The following is a 20523-nucleotide window of genomic DNA, read 5'->3' as shown; positions in this document are numbered from 1 at the left end:
TCACATAGTACCAGACCCCAAACAACACTACCAGATGGCTGGTTGGAGAAGAACAGGAATACAGAGGCTTCTCAAGAGAAGTGGTACCTTCTCCGGTCTCTCTCAAGAAAGAAGAGGGAAGGAATCAGGCCAATGGCAAAGATGTTGGGGTGGAAGGAGGCCTTTGAGTGCCGGTGGGCAGGCAGAGTGAATGGATCCCGACATGGAACAAAGGCAGGCAGGCATATCCAGGGGGAGAATGGGAAATTCAGAAGAGGTGTGAAAGAAGGTCGAGTTGAAGAAAGGCTTGTGATGGAGAGTACTAGTCAGTGTGCTGTGAAGGGACCCCAGCCTGCCCCTTGCACAGGGGTGTCATGCTCAGGACCCTGAGTACACAGGAGGGGTAGACACCTGACCCAAGGGCGGCCAGTTCGCAGGCTAGCCAGGCAGCTCTAATTTTTCTGGCTAGGAAAGCTCTACCCAAATAAAGTCAGTGGTAATCAGGCCAATCAGACACTCTCTGGAATTCAACTTCAGTCAGTGAGCTAGCAGCAGAGAGAGCAGACAGACCTGGGATAAACATTTTAAATAACCTGTTAGAACTGGGGCACCTGTCTGGCTCAGTCAGTAGAGCAGGTGACTCTTGATCTTGGGGGTTGTGAATTCAATCCCCACGTTGGGTATAGAGCTTACTTAAAAATAAATAAAACCCTGGGGGCCTGGGGGCCTCAGTTCACGGTCTCATGGTTCGTGGGTTCAAGCCCAAGTCAGGCGTTGCACTCAGAGCAGGAAGCCTGCTTCAGATTCTCCTTTCTCTCTCTTCCTCCCCACCTCAGGCATGCACACATGTGCTCTCAAAAATATATATTAAAAAAATAAAGTTTTTTTTTTAATTTGAGAGAGGGAGACTGAGAGAGATGGGAGGCGGAGGGGCAGAGATGGAAAAGGAGAAACTTAAGTGGACTCCATGCTCAGCACAGAACCCAACTAGACGCTTAATCCTGTGGCCATGGAATCGTGACCTGAGCCGAAATCTAGAGACAGACGCTCAACCAACTGAGCCACCTGGTGCCTCTGGGTTTTTTATACAAGATCTTATTTACTGGGGTACTTGGGTAGCTCAGCCGATTGAGTCTCAGACTCTGGATTTCAGCTCAGGTCAGGATCTCACGGTTTGTGGGGTCAAGCCCCCTGAAGGGCTCCATGCTGACAGCATGGAACCTGCTTGGAATTCTCTCTCTCTGCCCACCTCCCACTCGCACACACATGTGTGTTCATTCTCTCTCTCTCTCTCAAAATAAATTAAGAAATTAAAAATAAAATAATCTATCAGAATATACTTATAATACGTATAAATATATGTCGATGAGAAAACGACACAACTTTGCCTAAGAATTCTTTTAGGATTCTTCTGGCATTTAAGAACTTCTTTTTCAGTTATGCGATCACTTGCAGAAAATACCTAAGTGCACACACCGCAGAGTCTGAATGCTGTCCTGCACTAGAATGCGATTACTTAGCAGTGAAGTATGGTCTGGTCCCGAGGGCCTCTTCGTGTGGCATTCCTTACGGCACAACATCGTCCTCACCGCAAACAGTTAGGCAGCACTGTTTTTAACACGCTCCTCCTTGCAGCTTACTTACTTTAAAGCAGTATTTTTTGTCAGCCAGTTTTCTCTTCCTAAAAGCAAGCAAGCAGAGCGTTCGCATTTTATTAAGACAGCTACCTTCCTTCACCATGGTTTTCTACTTCCACTCAGGTCCTTGACCCAACATGCTCCTAGAATTCTTTTGGGTCTTTGGCTATGTGAGACAGACACAGTGCCATACGCTGCCCTCCACAGTCGGGTTATGGTCCCCGGGCCCCACCACATTTTGCCCCCCATGTTCTCAGGCCAAGTTAGTCAGTGCTCATAGCCCCTGGCAGATTAGCCCAGTGACAGATACCTATCCTCAAGCTGGCCCAGGTGGCAGAGGATGAAGTACTTGGTGGCCTCAGGTTAGAAAGGGGCCAGCCAGAATCTAGACAGAGCTCAGTCCTCTTTCAGACACGATTAGGTCACAGTCCATCTATGAAGGGAGGACATGGGCCCTTTGCAGTCCAGGAGTCACAGGATGCCCTTGACTGGGGGACTAGGAAGAAAAGCTGAGTCCCATATAATCAGCTCAGGTAAAACCCTCACACCCTGTTGCTTGGCCCTGCAGGTTTCCCTCCAAGGCCTTGTGTACCTGTCCTGCAGCAAACCCAAAAGAACCCATGTTCTTATTCCTGGCCAGCTGCGGGCTGACTGACACTGAGGGGCGGGCCCAGCATGGGAGCAGCCCACCCAGCCGGTCACAAAGGCCCCTCATGCATACATCTAAACAGGAACTCTTAGAGTGGAAGTTGTACGGGGTCATGTGCATCAACCTCTACTACAATCACACACCATCAACTGTTTGATGGATGCTCTAAGTGGGATTGTAGGTTTTTAATTTCAACATGGGAGCTCTTGTCAAAATGAGTCAACAAATTACTTTTTTTTAATCTGTCTTCATTCAGTCGTGCAGTATTGAACACATCATCATCTGTATACCTCACGGAGGACCACACAAGATGCTGGAAGGCCCCGAACATACACATGCTTATTAATTCAAAATAAGTGTGTTTAAAATACTATATCCGGAAATTTTAATTTAAAGTTTATATTCAGGGCGCCTGGGTGGCTCAGTCAGTTAAGTGTCCAACTCTGGGTTTCAGCTCAGGTCATGATCTCACAGTTCATGGGTTCAAACCCCATGTTGAGCCCTGCACTCACAGCACAGAGCCTGCTTGGGAAATCTCTCTCTCTCCCTCTCCACCCCTCCTCAACTTGTGCTCACTCGTGTGCATACACACTCTCTCTCTCTCAAAATAAATGAATATAATTTAAAAAAATACACTCTCCCGTGTAGCTTAATATCACAGCTAAGCCACATCTCATATAAGCTTCCCAGTTAAATACTCAAGACAGAAGCTGCTCCATAGGCACCTTTGTTCCGTTACACATAGATCCCAGTCTGGGTGGTGGCTTGGCTTGGTAAGAGGACAGCAAATTAAAAATGGCACACACACACCTCCCCAGGGCTGATGAACTGCAAACAGGCAACCTTTCCTCCCGGTGGGCACTGCCCAGTGCCAGGGCGTGTGCGGTGGCAAGCAGAGTGTGCAGGCTGGATCTCAGCCCCTGTACCCTCTCAGACCTACTGTGCACACACAACCTACTCAACTGTCTATAGTAGCCCCCGACAATAAAGATTTAGAGCAGATGTTGAGAACTTTCTTTATTCCTCTGTGACAATAATATTACTGGACCAAACTGGCTAAATCCTATATCTGGCCAGGTCTTAATGATCTCTGCATTAAGTATTAAGAAGTTTACTATTGCAAACAGGTAAAATTAAAAAAAATTTTTTTTTTATATTGATCTGGTCTGAGACACAATTAGTAGATTTTACAGTCTGTCAAAAAGAAAAGAAAGGAACTATAGGCCTCCTACAGAATTCTGTGGATTGGGGCACCTGGGTGGCTCAATCGGTTAAGTGTCCGACTTCAACTCAGATCATGATCTCGCAGTTCAAGCGAGTTCAAGCTCGAGCCCTGTGTGGGGCTCCAGCTCAGAGCCTGGAGCCTGCATCAGATCCTGTGTCTCCCTCTGTCTCCCTGCCCCTCCCCTGCTTGCTCTCTTGCTCTCTCTCAAAAATAAACATTAAAAAAATTTAAAAACAAACAAAAAAGAATTGCGTGGAGCTAGACATAGAGGAGGGGCTCCACAAACTACTCACCCTATTGGGCTCCCCCAGGTTTCCCTCCATCTGGCAATTCATCATTCTTTGTGGGCTTCACTCATCTAATAACTTGGCAGTGCCTACAGCCCCCAAAGTTCCAGACCAACTGCTGAAGCTTTTCCAAAGCATCTAGTGACGTATGCAGTGTCTCTCCAACTATCTCACCAAAACCGCCCTGACCATGGCACCGCAATGCCAGGCACTCTCACGACCCCTCCACTGCCATCACACATTCCAAGACCATCCATAGAGTCGTGTGCATGTACTCTCCTGTGACAAGTGGGAATCTGTTTTCCTAGTTTCAGCTGCAAAACCACACTCTAAAAGAAAATAGACCAATTTGCTGGCAATTTATCCTGATCTCAATTTATTATAAGAGAAATTAAGGAACTAAAAGGCAACTTTATATCTACCAACATTTGGGTTTTGTTACAATCCAAACTTTAGGGCTCCCAAGTCAGCTGCCCATCCCAGGACATTGACTTGGGCAGTTTGCCAGGACTGGTTAAATACCTGCACTTTCACAGAATACTGCAGGGGCTCCTGGGTGGCTCATTTGGTTGAGGGTCCAACTCTTGATTTTGGCTCAGGTCATGATATCAAGGACGTGAGTTCAAGCCCCATATCAGGCTCCATGCTAAGCCTACAGCCTGCTTAAGATTCTCATTCATTCATTGTCTCTTCCTCTCTCTCCCTCCCTCCCTCTGCCCTTGTCCCCTGGCTAGTGCTCTTTAAAACATAAAAAATTTTAAATAAATAAATGAACAGAACATCATTAAGTCTTGATCTGTCCTATATAGTCTTTACTAGCCTAACAAGCACCCAACGGTATTTACTACTCATCCTGTCTTGCCATGATCATATAAAGGGTAAGAAAGAGCTGAATTCAAAGAGCTCGTTCCACAACCGTCTTCACAGAAGGGAAGCAAATCATCACCGCCATAGCAACGGCTCAGTCATGGGGAAGGAATGCCAGCCTTAGGCTCAGGTTACAGGACAACCAACAAACTGGGTAGCCATAGGTAAGCCACAAATTCCCGAGGGGTCAGATTTGTTACCTGTAAAACACAGGAGGGGTACACATGACTGGCTTCAGGATTCCTTCCAGTCTAAACTTCAGAGTTTCTGAATTTCAAGGTGTATGGAACCATCTTGAACCTCCACCGTTGATCTACACCATGCTCCCATCTTGCTATGGACTTAAGTCTATCTCCCTTCACACAAAATTCATATGGTAACGCCCTAACTTCCACTGTGATGGTATCTGTAGACGGGGTCTTGGAAGGTAATTAGAGTGGGATGAAGTCAGGAGGAGGGAGCCCTCATAATAAGATCAGTGCCCTTACAAAGAGAAGAGAGAGGGACGCCTGTATGGCTCAGTCGGTTAAGCATCCAACTCTTGCTTTCGGCTCAGGTCACGATCTCGTAGTTCATGAGTTTGAACCCCACAGCAGGCTCTGCACTGACAGTGAGGATCCTGCTTGGGACTCTCTCTCTCCCTCTCTCTCTGCCCTTCTCATCCGCATGCTCTCTCAAAAATAAATATACTTTAAAAAAAAAGACAGGGGAGAGAGATCTTTCTCTCTGTGTGTGGCACAAAAAGACCACGTGAGCACACAGCAAGATGGCCGTCACCTATAAGTCAAGACAAAAGACTTCACAATGAAGCTTACCTTGCTCGTACCCTGACCTTGGCCCAGCCTCCAGAACTGTGAGAAATAAACTGCTATTGTTTAAGCCATCCAATATATGGTATTTTGTATGGCAGATGAAGACACACCCTGAATATGAATTAGTTGTTTTTTTCTTGCTGGATAATATACCAAACTGAATGTGGATGAATTGGTAAGTGCTTACCAAGCAGCCAAGTGTTCACTAGTATGAACATGAAACTGAAGAAGACTGGGTCTCTGCCTTGCAGGTGTTTATAGACTTATTACAATAGACTGTAAGTATATGCAAATCTGTTCTGAAAGCCAGAGAGTCCAGGGGCACCTGGCTGGCTCAGCCAGAGGAATGTGAGACTCGTGATCTCCGGGTCGGGAGTTCGAGTCCCATGCTGGGTGTAGAGATTACTTAAATAAATAAAACTGAAAAATAAATAAATTAAAAAAAGAAAGCCAGGGGCGCCTGGGTGGCTCAGTCGATTAAGCCTCCGACTTCAGCTCAGGTCAGATCTCACGTTTGTGGGTTCGAGCCCCGCGTCGGGCTCTGTGCTGACGGCTAGCTCAGAGCCTGGAGCCTGCTTCCAGTTCTGTGTCTCCTTCTCTCTCTGACCCTCCCCCTCTCATGCTCTGTCTCGCACTGTAATAAAATAAATAAAACATTTAAAAAAAAATTAAAAAAAAATAAAAAAATAAAATAAAAAAAAGAAAGCCAGAGAGTCCACAGAGAATGAGGGACACAATGTAAGCTAGTGCTCCATCATAGGACATCACAGGACATAGGACATCAATCAGAACAAAGAAAACCCACGATGGGCATGGCAGAGTCAGTAGGAAGTGGGGTAGAGCAAAGGAAATGGGGAAAGTGTATACAGCACCCAGTCTCACCCCTGCCCACTCACTACTGGGGAATCTTCGGGCTGTGCCTTTGCAGTGCCCTTGTGCATCAGAGTGCTGCAGTGGGAGAACAAGAAGCTGGCAGCCAGGATAAGGTGGCAGATCTAGGTGAAGAGAGCCTGAATGGGAGAATGACTCAATGAGAAGCTGGCTAGACGAGACAGGGCACACCAGCATGAAGGATAATGGCTAGCACTCACCAGGTGCTTCTCTTGGCCAAGCTCCACGCGCACTTTCCATTCGACCTCACACCAACCCTGTGGCAGCAGGCAATCCTCTTACCTGTAGTCCCTGCCATTTTGGTGACTCAGGCCGCTGAAGACCAGGCTGAAGATTAAAGGCGTGACCCTAGGTGTAGGTGATCAAGATCTATTTCTGTGAAGGAAAGTGACCAAGGAAAAACAAGAAAACAGAGGAATCCAGAGTGGGGTGTAGGAGGCCATAAGGGATGCTCTTCCAGCAACCCAACAGCACAGCTAGAGGAGCAGAGGACACAGAGAGAAAGGGACAAATAAAACTGGGAGGCCTGACATGCATCAGTTAGATACAAATCTAGCTCACACAGCCCCTTCCCCAGATATTCCCCATCTCAGAATAAATTGTGATTTGAAATGGACCAAAAGGGTTACTGAGTATCTTCAATGAAGTATGGGCCTTGTTAGAACATAACTTTCCAAGTTATCTGATCCTATGGGATGTGTGCATTTCATGGCCTTTGAGATATTTTACAAATCTGTTAAGTTGTACATAACTGATACACAGCGATAGACAAATGATTCTTGTCTGTAGATAGGCAAATTAAATGTCTAGTGGAGAGACAAGTGATTCCCCTCAAAGCTAAAGCTGCATCTATTTGAATTCATTTCATGGTGCGTGTGTGTGTGGATGTGCACGTGTGTGAACACACACACGGTCTTTGTGTGCAAACTCCTTGAATTTTCCTTTGAACAGGTTGTAACACCTTACTGGCTCCCTCATTAATTAATAAAATCTCTTATATTTCCAAGAATCATAATTTTGTCTTTTAAAAATTATCTTACAATACCCATAAACAAGCTGGAGTCCAAACAGATGCCAATATTATACGGTAGGTGTTCTACAAAGGGAAAAAAAAGGTTCCAGAAGTCAATAATTCTTCCAAACCCAAATACTTTGAGATGTTGGCTCAAGCAAACAGGAGGATAATCAAGCCTCAATTTTTATCTCAACCCCTCTTCCACCAGCAAACATGGGCCCAGCTTCCTTACACCTTTCATTAGCTCGCAACTTAGAAATTCTTACATTTCAGCGGTAACCCAAGGAGCTCAAAGAGAAGGGCCGAGGGGCTCCCCTTTCTAATGAAACCAACACCTCTCCAGACTCTGACAGATATGACCCATTTGTTGTGGAAGAATTGGGAACCAGAAGGGCTCTGCAGGCTAGCAGGCCTACAGGGACCAGGAGCAGTGCTAGCAGAAGGAAAACAGAAATGGACTAAGTCCCTGTAGGAGGGGGAAGAAGAGTGATGATGGAACAAAGTTCATAAACTGCCTAATGGTCGTAGAAACACACATGACACGGGGGGATGGGGGACAGGAGCAGCGGGGGAGACAGTGTTCCATGTGTGGTCTCTGAAGGCTGGCTGCATAACTCCGTACCTACAAGCAGTGGGGACCGTGAGCAAGTTAGTGATACCAAAAAGCCTGTTTCCTCATCTGTAAAGCACCTGCCTCACAGGATTTCTGTGGGCACTACATGAGAGAACACACATAAAACACGTAGCAGTCCGACACACAGCCAACGCTCAATGAATGTTAGCTTCAACAGTTTTTTTTTAATGTTTTATTTATTTTTGAGACAGAGAGAGACAGAGCATGAGAGGGGGAGGGGCAGAGAGAGAAGGAGACACAGAACTGGAAGCAGGCTCCAGGCTCTGAGCTAGCTGTCAGCACAGAGCCTGACATGGGGCTCGAACCCACGAACGTGAGATCTGACCTGAGCTGAAGTCGGAGGCTTAACCGACTGAGCCACCCAGGCGCCCAGCTTCAACAGTTTTTTGACTGAGAGATGAATAAAACGTAAAATAAAAACAGAAGCTATAATAAAACATAACTGCCACCTAGAATTCCTGTTTGTCACAGCCTTTCCGCTCCCACTGCCAAAGGACCACCTGGGTCTTCATTTCTCACCTGAATTACTCAAGGTCTCCTACCACGCAGGGCCCTTCTCATCTCTGCCTTCTTAAAGCCATTCCTCACCCGCTGTAACTGAGCAATAGCCAAGAGAAATATGGGAATCACAGAAGTGTTTTTACATTTTCTAATAGACAGATTTTTTTTAAGTAAAAAGAAACAATTATTTTAGTAGTACATTTACTACTAAATTACCATTATATCCAAAGTGGTGTTTTAACACATAATCGATATAAAAAATTGAGATATTTCACATTCTTTCTCTTCCTATTACAGTTTTAAAATCTGGCATGTTATTTTCTACTTACCTACATCTCAATTTGTACTGGCCACATTTCAAGTGCTCAGGAGCCTTAGCGCCAACTATTTCCTGTCTTTTCAGAAAATCCAAATTCACTGGCCTAACAAATCAGGGCCTTTCCGACCGGGTCCTCCTCCCCATCCATACCTTTGCCTGGGCTTACCCCTGCTCCTATCCGCTCCCAGCACCACAGGGCACCCCCCACCTTAATGTCAGCCACTGGCTATTCAACACTTAACAGGTAAAGTGCCCGTTTCCCCCAAAGACTTCCTTGCCGAGCTGTCCTCTAGGAGAACCCCTGGCTCTGGTGATTAGAATATGTGTGCTTTTCCATCCCGTATCAAACCCTCACTCCCCCAGTGGACTGTGAGCCCACTGGAGGCAAGGATTCTTATCCTGTTTATGTATAACAGTAGTTGGCCCAGCCGAGGCATTCCAACATATATAAAGTATAGATTTTTTTTTTAAGGGGGAGAATACTTTACAATTTTTACATTTAGCTACTGATCTTGACCTAACTCTACAGTCATTCAGCCAACTCTTAATCTCAAAGCACACACATGTACAGGGTTTCGACCAAAAATGGTTGAAACAAAGTAGGTGAGCTAAAGAAGCAACTACCACTGGAGAGACACTGTTCCTGGGGCTTGGGCTGGTTTTTTACAGGGGTTTTTTGTTTTTTGGGGATTTTTTATTGGCACAAAAATCTTTTAGACTTAAATTGTTTTTCATAGCTCTGCTGGAATAAATGGGAAACCACAAAAATGAAGGTTTCCACTGTGCCAGTCATCAAATTGTAGTGGTAAGAAAGGAGCCATCCAAAACTATCCACATCTGATTGAACTCTAAACATTTTAAATGTTTATTAACCCATATAATTCCCAAATTTAACCAATCATTTGAAATGCTGATAGACAAAATTCTGGATCTCAGTATTTCCTACAGCCCCCTCCGGCCTCCTTTCCTGGGGCCCCATGGAACTGCTATTTTTTTATTTTAATCAGAGAGCTTTATAAAGACAACCACTAGGACCCTCAGCCTCAAGCCTAGTTGTGACTTTCTTTACACACACACGTTGAGGGCATGCTCTAAGGGCTCCCACAGTGCTGGCCTGGCGGATCCTGAGCAACCCTTTCTCTCAACATGCTGATGAGAAACAGACAATTTCAATAATAATTAGACAATCCCTAGTTTTCATCTTACACTTTCCTAAGCAAAACGCGTGGCAAGGCCTCTTACGGTTTCCCCTTCTTTTACAAAAATCAGCCTACTAAGCAAAAGCTTCTGTTTCCTAGTAGCAGTAGATACCCTTTTAAAACTCACAGTTAAAAAAAGAAAAAAGAATTACAGTGGCATTTTGTTTCCATACTTTCTCCCCAATACTTTCCACTCAGAACGGAGTCCAGAAGTTTACTTGTAAATAAACCAATATTAGGTTATTTCCCCTTATGGATCCCATATTTTCAAATAATTTGACCTTATAAACTACCTTAAGTGATATTCCATTATTTTTCTCTCTTTTATTAAACAGCTATGTATATTCAACTGTTGATCAGGGCTTTACTATGTGACAGGCACTGTTATAGACCCTGAGGACAGCAGGAAATTTAGCACACAACACCTCTGTTCTCTTGGAGGTGATAGTCTAGTCGGGTGGTAAAAGCCATGAAGAAAACTTCAGCGGAGGGAAAGGAAAAAGAGGGATGGAGGTGTCCTATTTTACACAGCGTGGTCAGGGAAGGCCTCTTTAGAGCAGAACAGAAGAACAACAGTGCTAAAGAACAAAGCAAAGTGACATTTGGGGAGGGGGCAGGCAGCAGGGGGTGCAAGAATATACCTCAAATGCAAAGACTTTGAGGCAGGGGTAGGTTACTCAAAATGTTAATCAAAGCTCCTGATCAACATAAAATAATCTGTACCATAAAATTCTACTCTAAGAAGAAATCGGCCTGATATTATTTAATGCAATTAGAATTGTCTTTTTGAAATACAATTAGTACCTAGTCCCTCAGTTTCTCAATCCCCCATTTCTACTTCAATAAGTTCTAGGGCTCCCAGGGGACCTCACTCTGAAACCTAGTGACAGACCCAATCATCTAATGTGTGGAGACAAGACCACACAGGAGAGTGCAGAGATGAACACTGGGGCCTCCTTTAAGTGAGAATTTTTCACACAAAAATCCTCCCCATCAAGTTAAATTGTTCACAAATAAAACAAGATCTTCTCCCGAAGGAGGTGTTGCCTTCTAAATTCTGTATCATTCCACTTATCTGTCCCTTCCTCAGCCAGCTGCAGGCCTGCTCCCAGGCCTGGACCACTCTGAACAGAGCCTTTGAAAGTTTAAATTGGCTTTTCGCCACCACATGAGATGCTGAGGCCATCCCCTTGTCTGAGGGTGCCTTATTCTCTGATTCTCTCCCGGTCTAGCCTTCCTCCTTCAGGGCTCTCTGAAGTCCCACCTCGCTAATGAATCCAAATTCCAGCTCATCTAGCCCTGCTTTTTACTTCTCTTGTACACACAGCCTGTCCCCTGGGGGATATTCTTATTTCCCAAACAAAAATATCAGGACACATTGTCAGTACATGAGTACTTGTTACATGAATCACTATCATTTCAATGCTTGGAATATTTCATAACTTAAAATAAAATCATTTAAAAAAAAAACTCAGGATGTACTTACATGTGGTCTGATGAGACAGTACAGGAAATTGGAACTGTCTGGGAAAATTCAGGATCTGAGATCACAGTCACAGGCCCTTGACTATAGCTCTATCCTCTAACAAACAACTTGATTTTCCAAAGATATCTGACATCACTCTACAAAAGGACTGGAAGCTACTTCCAGCACTAAGAGTAAGGAGGCAGTGACAGCAGCTGTGGGTTGAAGGCCAGAACACTGGTATTTCCAGGTTATTTCAACAGCGCATGGGGCGAGCAGGCCCACCATACAAAATAACCAGGCTTTTATGGGCTGGATCACCAATGTGCAGTAGCTCAGGTATTTCTACAACTACCTCTAAGCAGGAAATATGGCTCCCTTGGGTGCCTGGGTGGCTCAGTCGGTTGAGCGTCCAACTTCAGGTCAGGTTATGATCTCATGGTTTGTGAGTTCGAGCCCCGAGTCAGGCTCTGTGCTGATAGCTCAGAGCCTGGAGTCTGCTTCAGAATCTGTGTCTCCCCCTCTCTCTGACCCTCCCCTGCTCATGCTCTGCCTCTCTCTGTTTCTCAATAATAATAAATAAGAACATTAAAGAAGGAAGGAAGGAAGGGAGGGAGGGAGTGAGGGAGGGAGGGAGGAAGAAATATGGCTCTCTTGAGCACCCAAGTAGGCATCCATTTTACCAGGAGGGGGAAGTATCCTGAACTGGGCAGTGCACATACTCTCCTGTCTTCCCTCCTCTAAGCGTCCTTCTGAAGTGCCATGACCGAGGAAAGGCTGGTTCCCCTTTTAATTAAGAAAAATATTCCAGGGCTGTCAAGGAAGAACTGATTTGGCCCTGTGACTCGGGAAGAGCCAGAGGTCTTACTGAGCCCACCGGCTCCCACCGGTAAGCACCTGTGGGGACGTGCACAGGAGGACTGAACAAACTGAGACCCTCAGGCATGTTGTAGAGACGTGCCAGCCAATCCCATAATTTTTAAGGCTCATAAATTTAATGATACTGCCCTTTGATCTAGTAAAAGCATTCCTTGAAATTTAATAAAAAATAGTAACAAATCAAAAGAAAACAAGACATTTACGCAAGCATTCTTCTTACTAGAAAACAAACAAACAAATGAAAAAAGAAACCACCTTGTTGAGCCTTTGGAAGAGAAAAACTCCAAAGACCTTTTCATTTGATCCGTCATACTAAGATTTCTTTTTCCTCATTTCCTATATGTTACAATTTTCTTAAATGGAGATATAACTGACACATTATATTAGTTTCAGGTGTACATGATTCAGTATTTGTATAACTGGTAAGTAATCACCACAATAACTCTACTTAATAGGTGTCATCATACATAACTTCAAAATTTTTTTTCTTGTGATGGGTCCTTCTAAAATCTACTTCCTTACAACTCTCAAATATACAATATAGGATTAACTACAGCCACCATGCTATAGCACTTTACAACCCCACATAATGTAATAACTAATAAAATTAGGGAAGGGGCACCTGGGTGGCTCAGTCGGTTAAGCCTCTGACTTGAGCTCAGGTTCAAGCCCTGCATCAAGCTCTGTGCTGACAGCTCAGAGCCTAGAGCCTGATTCGGATTTTCTCTCTTTCTCCTTCTCTTTCTCTCTCTCTGCCTCTCCCCTGCTCATGCTCTTTCTCTCAAGGAATACATAAATATTTTTTAAAAAGTTTTTTAATTAGGGTAAATCCTCACAAATGAAAGAAATGTTGTTTTTAGCAAATAAATTAGACAAATAAATTAAGTGCCTGCAATTGTGCAGAATGCTTGTTTTGACAGGAAAACGTATTGAAAACATTTCAAACTTCAAGTTTCTACAAGAGGTCTGTATTGTCTAAATCATTCTCCCCGAGGCCCTCCAAATTATAAAGCATGAAAAAGGTTAAAGGTTATGGTCCATATATTTGCTTTCAGGCTAATACATGTTAAGGTACACCTAATAACAGCTAACATTTTAATAATTTTTTCATAGAGGATATTGACATGTGGCATACAATTCAAAAATACAAAAAGTCATTCTCTAAATCTAAGTCTCCCTTCTACCTAGCCCTTGATCACTCAGTTTCCCAACTTGCATCATTTCAGGAATATTCTATAGTGCCAACAGGTTTGTAACTCTTCATATATGAGACACTTTGCTCAGGATTTTGTATGGTAGGCTCAGCAGTGCAAGCAGGACTATCAACAGCCCCAATTTATAAGTGTCTAAGAGCCCTGCTTGGGGGCATGAGGCAAACGAGTAACTGGCCAAAACCTGTCCCCATCTTCCTACTCCCCAACACACACACACACACACACACACACACACGCGCGCGCGCAACAAAGGTGAACTGATGTTATGTTGTTCCCTCTTCACTGAACATTCTCCCACCAACCTTCACCATCCCTTTGCCTGGGTAACTTGACTTGCCATATACATGTCAGAATCAGGGGCCCCTGGCCAGCTCAGTCATTAGAGCATTCTACTTTTGATTTGGGGGTTGTGGATTTCAGCTCTACAATGGGCATAGGGATTACTTAAAAAACAAAATCCTTGGGGCACCTAGGTGGCTCAGTTGGTTAAGTGCCCAACTCCTGAAGTAGCTCCGGTCATGATTTCCCAGTTCGTGAGTTCAAGCCCCATGTCAAGCTCTGCTCTGACAACACAGAGCCTGCTTGGGATTCTCTCTCTTCCTCTCTCTCTGCCCCTCCCCTAGTCATGCACGCTCTCTATCAAAACAAATAAGCATTCTTTAAATTAAAAAAATAAAATCCTTAATGAAAGAAAAAGACACTTTAGAATCAGTTTGTCTCTATCTAAAAAAACTTTGCAGAAATTTTGTGATTGTGTTAAACACAATTTGTAGAGCATTAATATCATAACTATACTGAGTTTTCCAATCCATGAATATGGTATATTAATCCACTTATTTAGGTTTTCTTTAATTTCATTCCTTGGTGTTTTGTAATTTTCAGTATGCAGACTCTGTGCATATTTTGTTAGCTGTAAATACTAAGTATTCTTTTCATTTCAGAGCTATTGTAACTGATAGGGTTTTTTAGTTTTGTTTTTTCCTGTTTCTAATGATACTGCTTTTATTGCTAGGATACAGAAATAATTGATTTTTTTTGTGTATTGACTTTGTATTTTACAACTGTGCTAACACACTTATTAGTTTTAGGAGCTTTTTCTAGAGATTCCCACTGGACTGTCCACACAGTCATGCCATCTGCAAATAGGTACAGTCGTTCTCTCTTTCCAATCTCAACGCCTTCCATTTATTTTTCTTGCACCGGCTAGCACGTCCAGTACAAGGTGGAGTATCAGTGGTGAGAGTAGAGATTGTTGCTTCATTTCCCTTAGGGTGAAAGCGTTTATTTTCACCATTAAATATGTTAGCTATAGATTTGGGGTAGATGCCCTTTTTTGGGTTGAAGAAATCCCCTTCTCTTCCTAGTTTGGCTGGCAGCATTTATCACAAATGGATGTTGAGTTCTGTGAAATGTTCTTTTCTGTAGCCATTGACATAATCGTGTGGGTTTTGTTCAGTAAGGTGTTCGTATGGTGGATTACATCTATTGATTCTGGAAAGCTGAACCAGTCTTTTGTTCCTGGGATAAATCACTACTGGTTGTGGTGTACTACTCTTTTTACATAATATCACTGGATTTGATTTCCCAGCATTTTTTTTTTTTGAGGATTTTTGTGTCCCGTGTTCATGAGAATGACTGGTCTGTAGTATTATTTTCTTGAACGGTCTTTGTCTGGTTTTGTAAAAATGGATGTGTACTATAACATATATTTCTGAGGTCTGGGATGATAATTTTACTGTTTTTAACATCATAAAAGAGTGGTTTTCACTTTGCTTTTCTGTTAGAGTTAATTTGATTTTAAGTCTTTGAACAAGAAGACAATTCCCAAAGATACCAATAATTTCCTAAGTAAAAATGAGATTGTTCTACAAGGAGGCAATTTAAGGTAGATCTGAGAACCCAATGCAGTGAAACCTATTACTTCACCTGCATGCCCTGTCACATCCCCCACAGGGCAGGAACGGTGAGTAGCTTTGCCCTACTGGCTTGAGATAAAACTGACAAGGTTTCCATCAAATGACAGTTATTTCTCAACTCTGAAATGCAAATACAAACATTTACCTTTGAGTTACCTAAGAAAGCACCTCTTAACCTCTTAGTTCTTACAATTCCTAAAATGCTCAGTCACTACTACCCACATTATACTACTGAGGAAGCCAAGACAATTTAAATACCTTCTATCACCCAACTTGGTTATAAAAAGTCCTAAAAACAGGCAATGCGATGTCAGAAGGTCAATCAGGCATGAGAGGGGCTGAAGAAAAGGATTTGAGGCAAAAGAACTTTTTTGAGACAGAGAGAGAGCAAGCAAGCAGGTGAGGGGCAGAGAGAGTGGGAGACACAGAATTCGAAAAAGGCTCCTGAGCTGTCAGCACAGAACCCAAGGTGGGGCTCAAACTCACCAATCATGAGATGACCTGACTGATGTCAGACGCTTAACCGACTGAGCCATCGAGGCACCCCAACACATAACCATGTTTTCTGTAACTTTTTATTATGAAAAGTGTAAAACATTTACACAAATAGAAAGAATAGTGTAAGGAACTCCTAGACACCACTATTACTCCTAAATACCACCCAGGTGCCCCCACAGAAGTCTTTGTATAACTGAAATGCTGAATCTCCTTTTGCACTTTTGAGGAGGCCCATCCCCTCATTGAGGGAAGGGGACAGGTCTGTTGGTGCGGGCAGGGCACCGCACAGGAGCTGCACACCTGCACAATGGCCAATGAGAAACTGAAACCCTTGTGAGTCTCACTTAAGCATATAAAAGTCCCCCCAAATCATCACCAGGCTAGCCAAAGACCAGAGAAATGTTTTGGACTCAATTACCCTTTCTGTGGAACTCGAAATGATGTGTTCAGGAGGCAGTAAAGAGCACACTCTGAAATGAGACTGCCTGTGTTCAAACCCCAGCACCACCACCCACAAGCCATGTGACCTTGAACGAGTCACAACCTGTGTGCCTCAACTTCCTCTTCCATAAAACGGGGGTAACAACAACAGAGTAAGCTCTCACTAAGTGATGCCTGCCGTTGTTATTATTCAGAAAGTGCTGGCCAATCCAAGGCCCGTCCTCTTCTGACACTGCCCTAGATCACGGTATATGTGACAGTATGCCCTTCCCCAACCCAAAAGCAAAATTCTGCTTTCAAACAAGCTAATGGAAAAAAACACAAAAGACCTAAATGAACTATTTCATTAAATGATGTCTAGGAGCTAAAATCCAATAAGTACTCACAGAATCCACATTCACAAGAAGGAAGAAAGCATTTAAGTCAATAGTTTAAACCAACTCTTTTTCCACAAGAAGTACATTTTATTGTTTTATGTAACCACATGAGACATTCTCCCCACCTAAGAGATAGGTATAAATTCCATTTTTAAAAATTTAATCTATGAAAATACACTGATTAATTTTCATATTTCAGATTAGTTTTGTTATTAAAAACATTCCAGTTAAAATATCGATTTAGGGGCGCCTGGGTGGCTCAGTCGGTTGAGCGTCCGACTTCATCTCAGGTCATGATCTCCCGGTTCCTAGGTTCAAGCCCTGCGTCAGGCTCTGTGCTATCAACTAAGAGCCTGGAGCCTGCTTCAGATTCTGTGTCTTCCTCTCTCTGCCCCTCCTCGGCTTATGCTCTGTCTCTATCTCAAAAATAAACAAACATTAAAAAAAATGTTTTAAATAAAATAAAATACTGACTTAACTTTTAAATTGCTAAGAAGTAAACTATCTGTAATTCAAATATATAATTGTAATTTGGGAGTGGCAATTTCACCAAGTTTCTTTAAAGATAGTAAATATTAATTAGCAACAATGATAACTATTTTTTATTACACACTAAGCGCTTAACACACAAGGTGCTAAATTCTACATTTCACCTCATTTTCTTAATCCTTTCAGGAGGTATAGGCTCGTTTTACAGAAAAACCTGTGCCTTGAGGCTGACTATTAATGGTTCTGATAAAGAACTGATTGCTAGCACCTGTGTGAGGCTTTAACCCTAAAATGATATAGAAAGGGAAGTCTGAACTTTGAAAGTGCATGTGAATCACTTGGGAAGTCTTGTTAAACTTCATATTATGATTCAGACAGTCTAGGGTAAGCCCTCTGATTCTGCATTTCTCTCTTTTTTTTTTTAAGTTTATTTATCTATTTTGAGAAAGAGGGAGAGTATGCAGCAGTATGTGGGAGGGTTAGAGAGAAAGAAAGAGAGAGACAGAATCCCAAGCAGGCTCTTGGGTGCTTTAACTCATAAACCACTAGATCATGACCTGAACCAAATTCAAAAGTCGGTTGTTTAACTCACTGAGCCACTCAGGCGCCCGATTCTGCATTTCTATTTTTTTTATGCTTTTTATTTATTTTTGAGAGACAGAGAGAGACAGTGCGAGCAGGGGAGGGTTAGAGAGAGAGAGAGATACAGAATCTGAAGCAGGCTCCAGGCTCTGAGCTAGCTGTCGGCACACAGCCCGACGCGGGGCTCGAACCCACGAACTGTGAGATCATGACCTGAGCCAAAGCTGAATGCTTAACTGGCTGAGCCACCCAGGCACCTCTGATTCTGCCTTTCTAACCAGCTCTCTGATGCTGGCAATGCTGCTGTTCTGTGGACCGCATGTGAAGTAGCAAGATGGCCAACAGGTTGCAATAGGCCACAAACCACAAAAAAAGGTCCATTAAACACTAAAATGAAAAGTCAAATTTTTCTCAAAAACAAGAAGTTAACCATAATATAAACTCTAATATAAAATTATAACATCCATATTCTTAATGGGATTTTGAGCTTTGTCTTAAAAATACCTTCATAATGACTTCTTGTTTAAATCTATAGTGCAATTTCTTGGAGCTTTGAGGGGGGTTTTCTCTCCTAAAACCGCTGACTTATATCAAGGCTGAGAAGCCACATACATACAAGACTGTTTCAAGCTGCCATAACCTTCAAGCAGGTCCCTTTTTTCACTTACCCACACATCCTCTTACTGTTTAAATGTAACACATTAGTCAAATGGCAGAGTTAGGTGAGATTTTAGGGTATGGGACCCCAATTTTTTCCAGATGAAAAGTAAATTTCTACAACAAAACAGCACCTTACCACAAGGCAATAACAAATACCACTGGCTTCCATTCCTGGCCTTAGGTGACCAAGTTCCAGCAATGAGATGGCTATTAGCATTGTATACAACTGCTGATTTTCATTCTTTTACCAGGTCCTTGGAGTCTAAAGTTCTATTTACTTTCAAAGTCCACAGTATAAACAAAGCAAGGTACTTAACAAGGCCCTACGTTCCACCTGGGTCCAAGTTCACACCCTGCTCTTTTTTACTCACTTCTGATTATCTGTGTTATACTCATTGGCTAGCTGCCTTTTAAAAGGCAGTTAGATACCACCACCAGCCCCCGCCTCCTCCACCTCCTCCATTCTCTTTGCTAACAGCAAACCCTAACTACGGACATTCCAGCTTACGGGATAAGGTCAGTTTAAAATTCTAGATAGGGATAACCCATTCCATTTATCTTTCCTTAGAGCCCTTCAAAAACATCCCCGGCAATCAGCAGAACAAGCATTCACCAGAGAGAGAGAAAATCGTCTAGGATTCTGCAATTTACAAACACTGCGACCTTTATTTAAAGAGTGTCCACATTTTATATTATTCCCAAGGGACATTTATCTATGGACTCAAGTAAGCACAAGCCCAATGCTTGGAAGAAACAAAATGTACATACATTGTGGCTCCGTACAAATGGATTCTCAGGCTGAGAAGACTACAAAGTTTGGCTGCGGGGCCTCAGAGGCCTACCTGTGACAGGGTAGAATACTGGGACACAGTTTTTGCTGAATTTGGAGCGTGCCCTGTCCACAAGAGAGCCAGGCAACTGCCCAGAGAGGCCTGTTACAAAAACCATGAAAGAGGGGCAGAGGTGCCAGGCCACTATCCTGCATATCCTGGAAGCTGAAAAGAATTCTGAGAAATGATCTCTACTATCGACAAGTCCGACAGAAAGTTGTCTCTGTACCTACAAAACTGGCTGCCCTCCTCCAGTGATTTAACTCTTGGGTACCAATTGGGCAATGCCAGCCACCGCAGTGGGGCGAAGGATTCAGGGATGCTGGTTCTGTCTTCTGGATTAACTAGAAGGAATCAAACCCCTGCGGTACACACTGGAGACTTTGGGGGTTAGATCTGGGTACCCCCACTACATCTAGGCTACTACTTGCTTCCATTCAACAAACATTTACTGAGCATCTACCGTAAGCTCGGCTCCCTGCTAGGTGCGGAGGAGGAAGTCGAGCCACAGTCCCCAGTGATGGAAGGAAACACAGAGAAGGGCCTTCGGGGGAGGTGGAGGTTGTGCGGTCCCCGAAAACCTGCCACAAACTGCTGTGACCAGTAGTTACTCAGGGGTCAGCATGACCTTCGCGCCGGGCTCCGCGGACCACCAAGCCCAATAATGAAAAAGGCTCGCGACAGCAAGGGCGGAATGGACAGGTAGGCCCGGGGGCAGGTGTTCAGGTAGGAGGCGCACAGCTGAGTCTGCAGGTCTGGAGAGGGCACGTTCCCCAAAGAAGGTGTGAGGGCGGCCCAGAACCCCGCGAGGAAGAGGGGGTGCGAGGAACTGGGGTCTGGCGCCGGGAAGCGGGTGCGCGGCAGCGGCCGGCAGGGCCTGAGCCCCCGAAGCGGGAAAAGGAAGGGAAAACTCCCGGCTAGGCCGCCAGCCCGCACCTGGGTCCCCGCCCGGCACCTACCACTTGGGCGACCTTGAGGCAGCCGAGCGCTCCGCGCAGGTATTCGGGGTCGCAGCGCAGGCCGGCCAGCCCGCGGCGCTGGCTCACCGGCTCGGTGGTGGGCTGGTACGGGCTGCTGGCGCCCGAAATCATGGAGGTGCTCGAGGCCTCGCCCTCGAAGCCGTCCAGCTCCTCGCCGCTCCGCATGCTGCCGCCCGG

At 44.2% G+C, this 20523-nt stretch overlaps 1 protein-coding gene across 2 annotated transcripts in view; it reads right to left on the bottom strand.

The window, feature by feature from the left end:
- CMTM4 (CKLF like MARVEL transmembrane domain containing 4) overlaps nucleotides 1-20511 on the bottom strand; it is a 69804-nt gene extending 49293 nt beyond the window's left edge. For both annotated transcript variants that reach the window (XM_029926356.1, XM_029926357.1), the window contains exon 1: nucleotides 20326-20511. In XM_029926356.1, the coding sequence (XP_029782216.1) occupies nucleotides 20326-20511 (186 nt within the window). The remainder of the gene's footprint in view (nucleotides 1-20325) is intronic.
- Between the last annotated feature and the right edge of the window lie 12 nt (nucleotides 20512-20523).

The sequence above is a fragment of the Suricata suricatta genome, chromosome 16 (assembly GCF_006229205.1).
Source record: "Suricata suricatta isolate VVHF042 chromosome 16, meerkat_22Aug2017_6uvM2_HiC, whole genome shotgun sequence".
In the NCBI taxonomy this organism is placed as follows: domain Eukaryota; kingdom Metazoa; phylum Chordata; class Mammalia; order Carnivora; family Herpestidae; genus Suricata; species Suricata suricatta.
The sequence above is the reverse complement of the archived record's forward strand: the minus strand, read 5'-3'. Positions and strand labels throughout refer to the sequence as shown.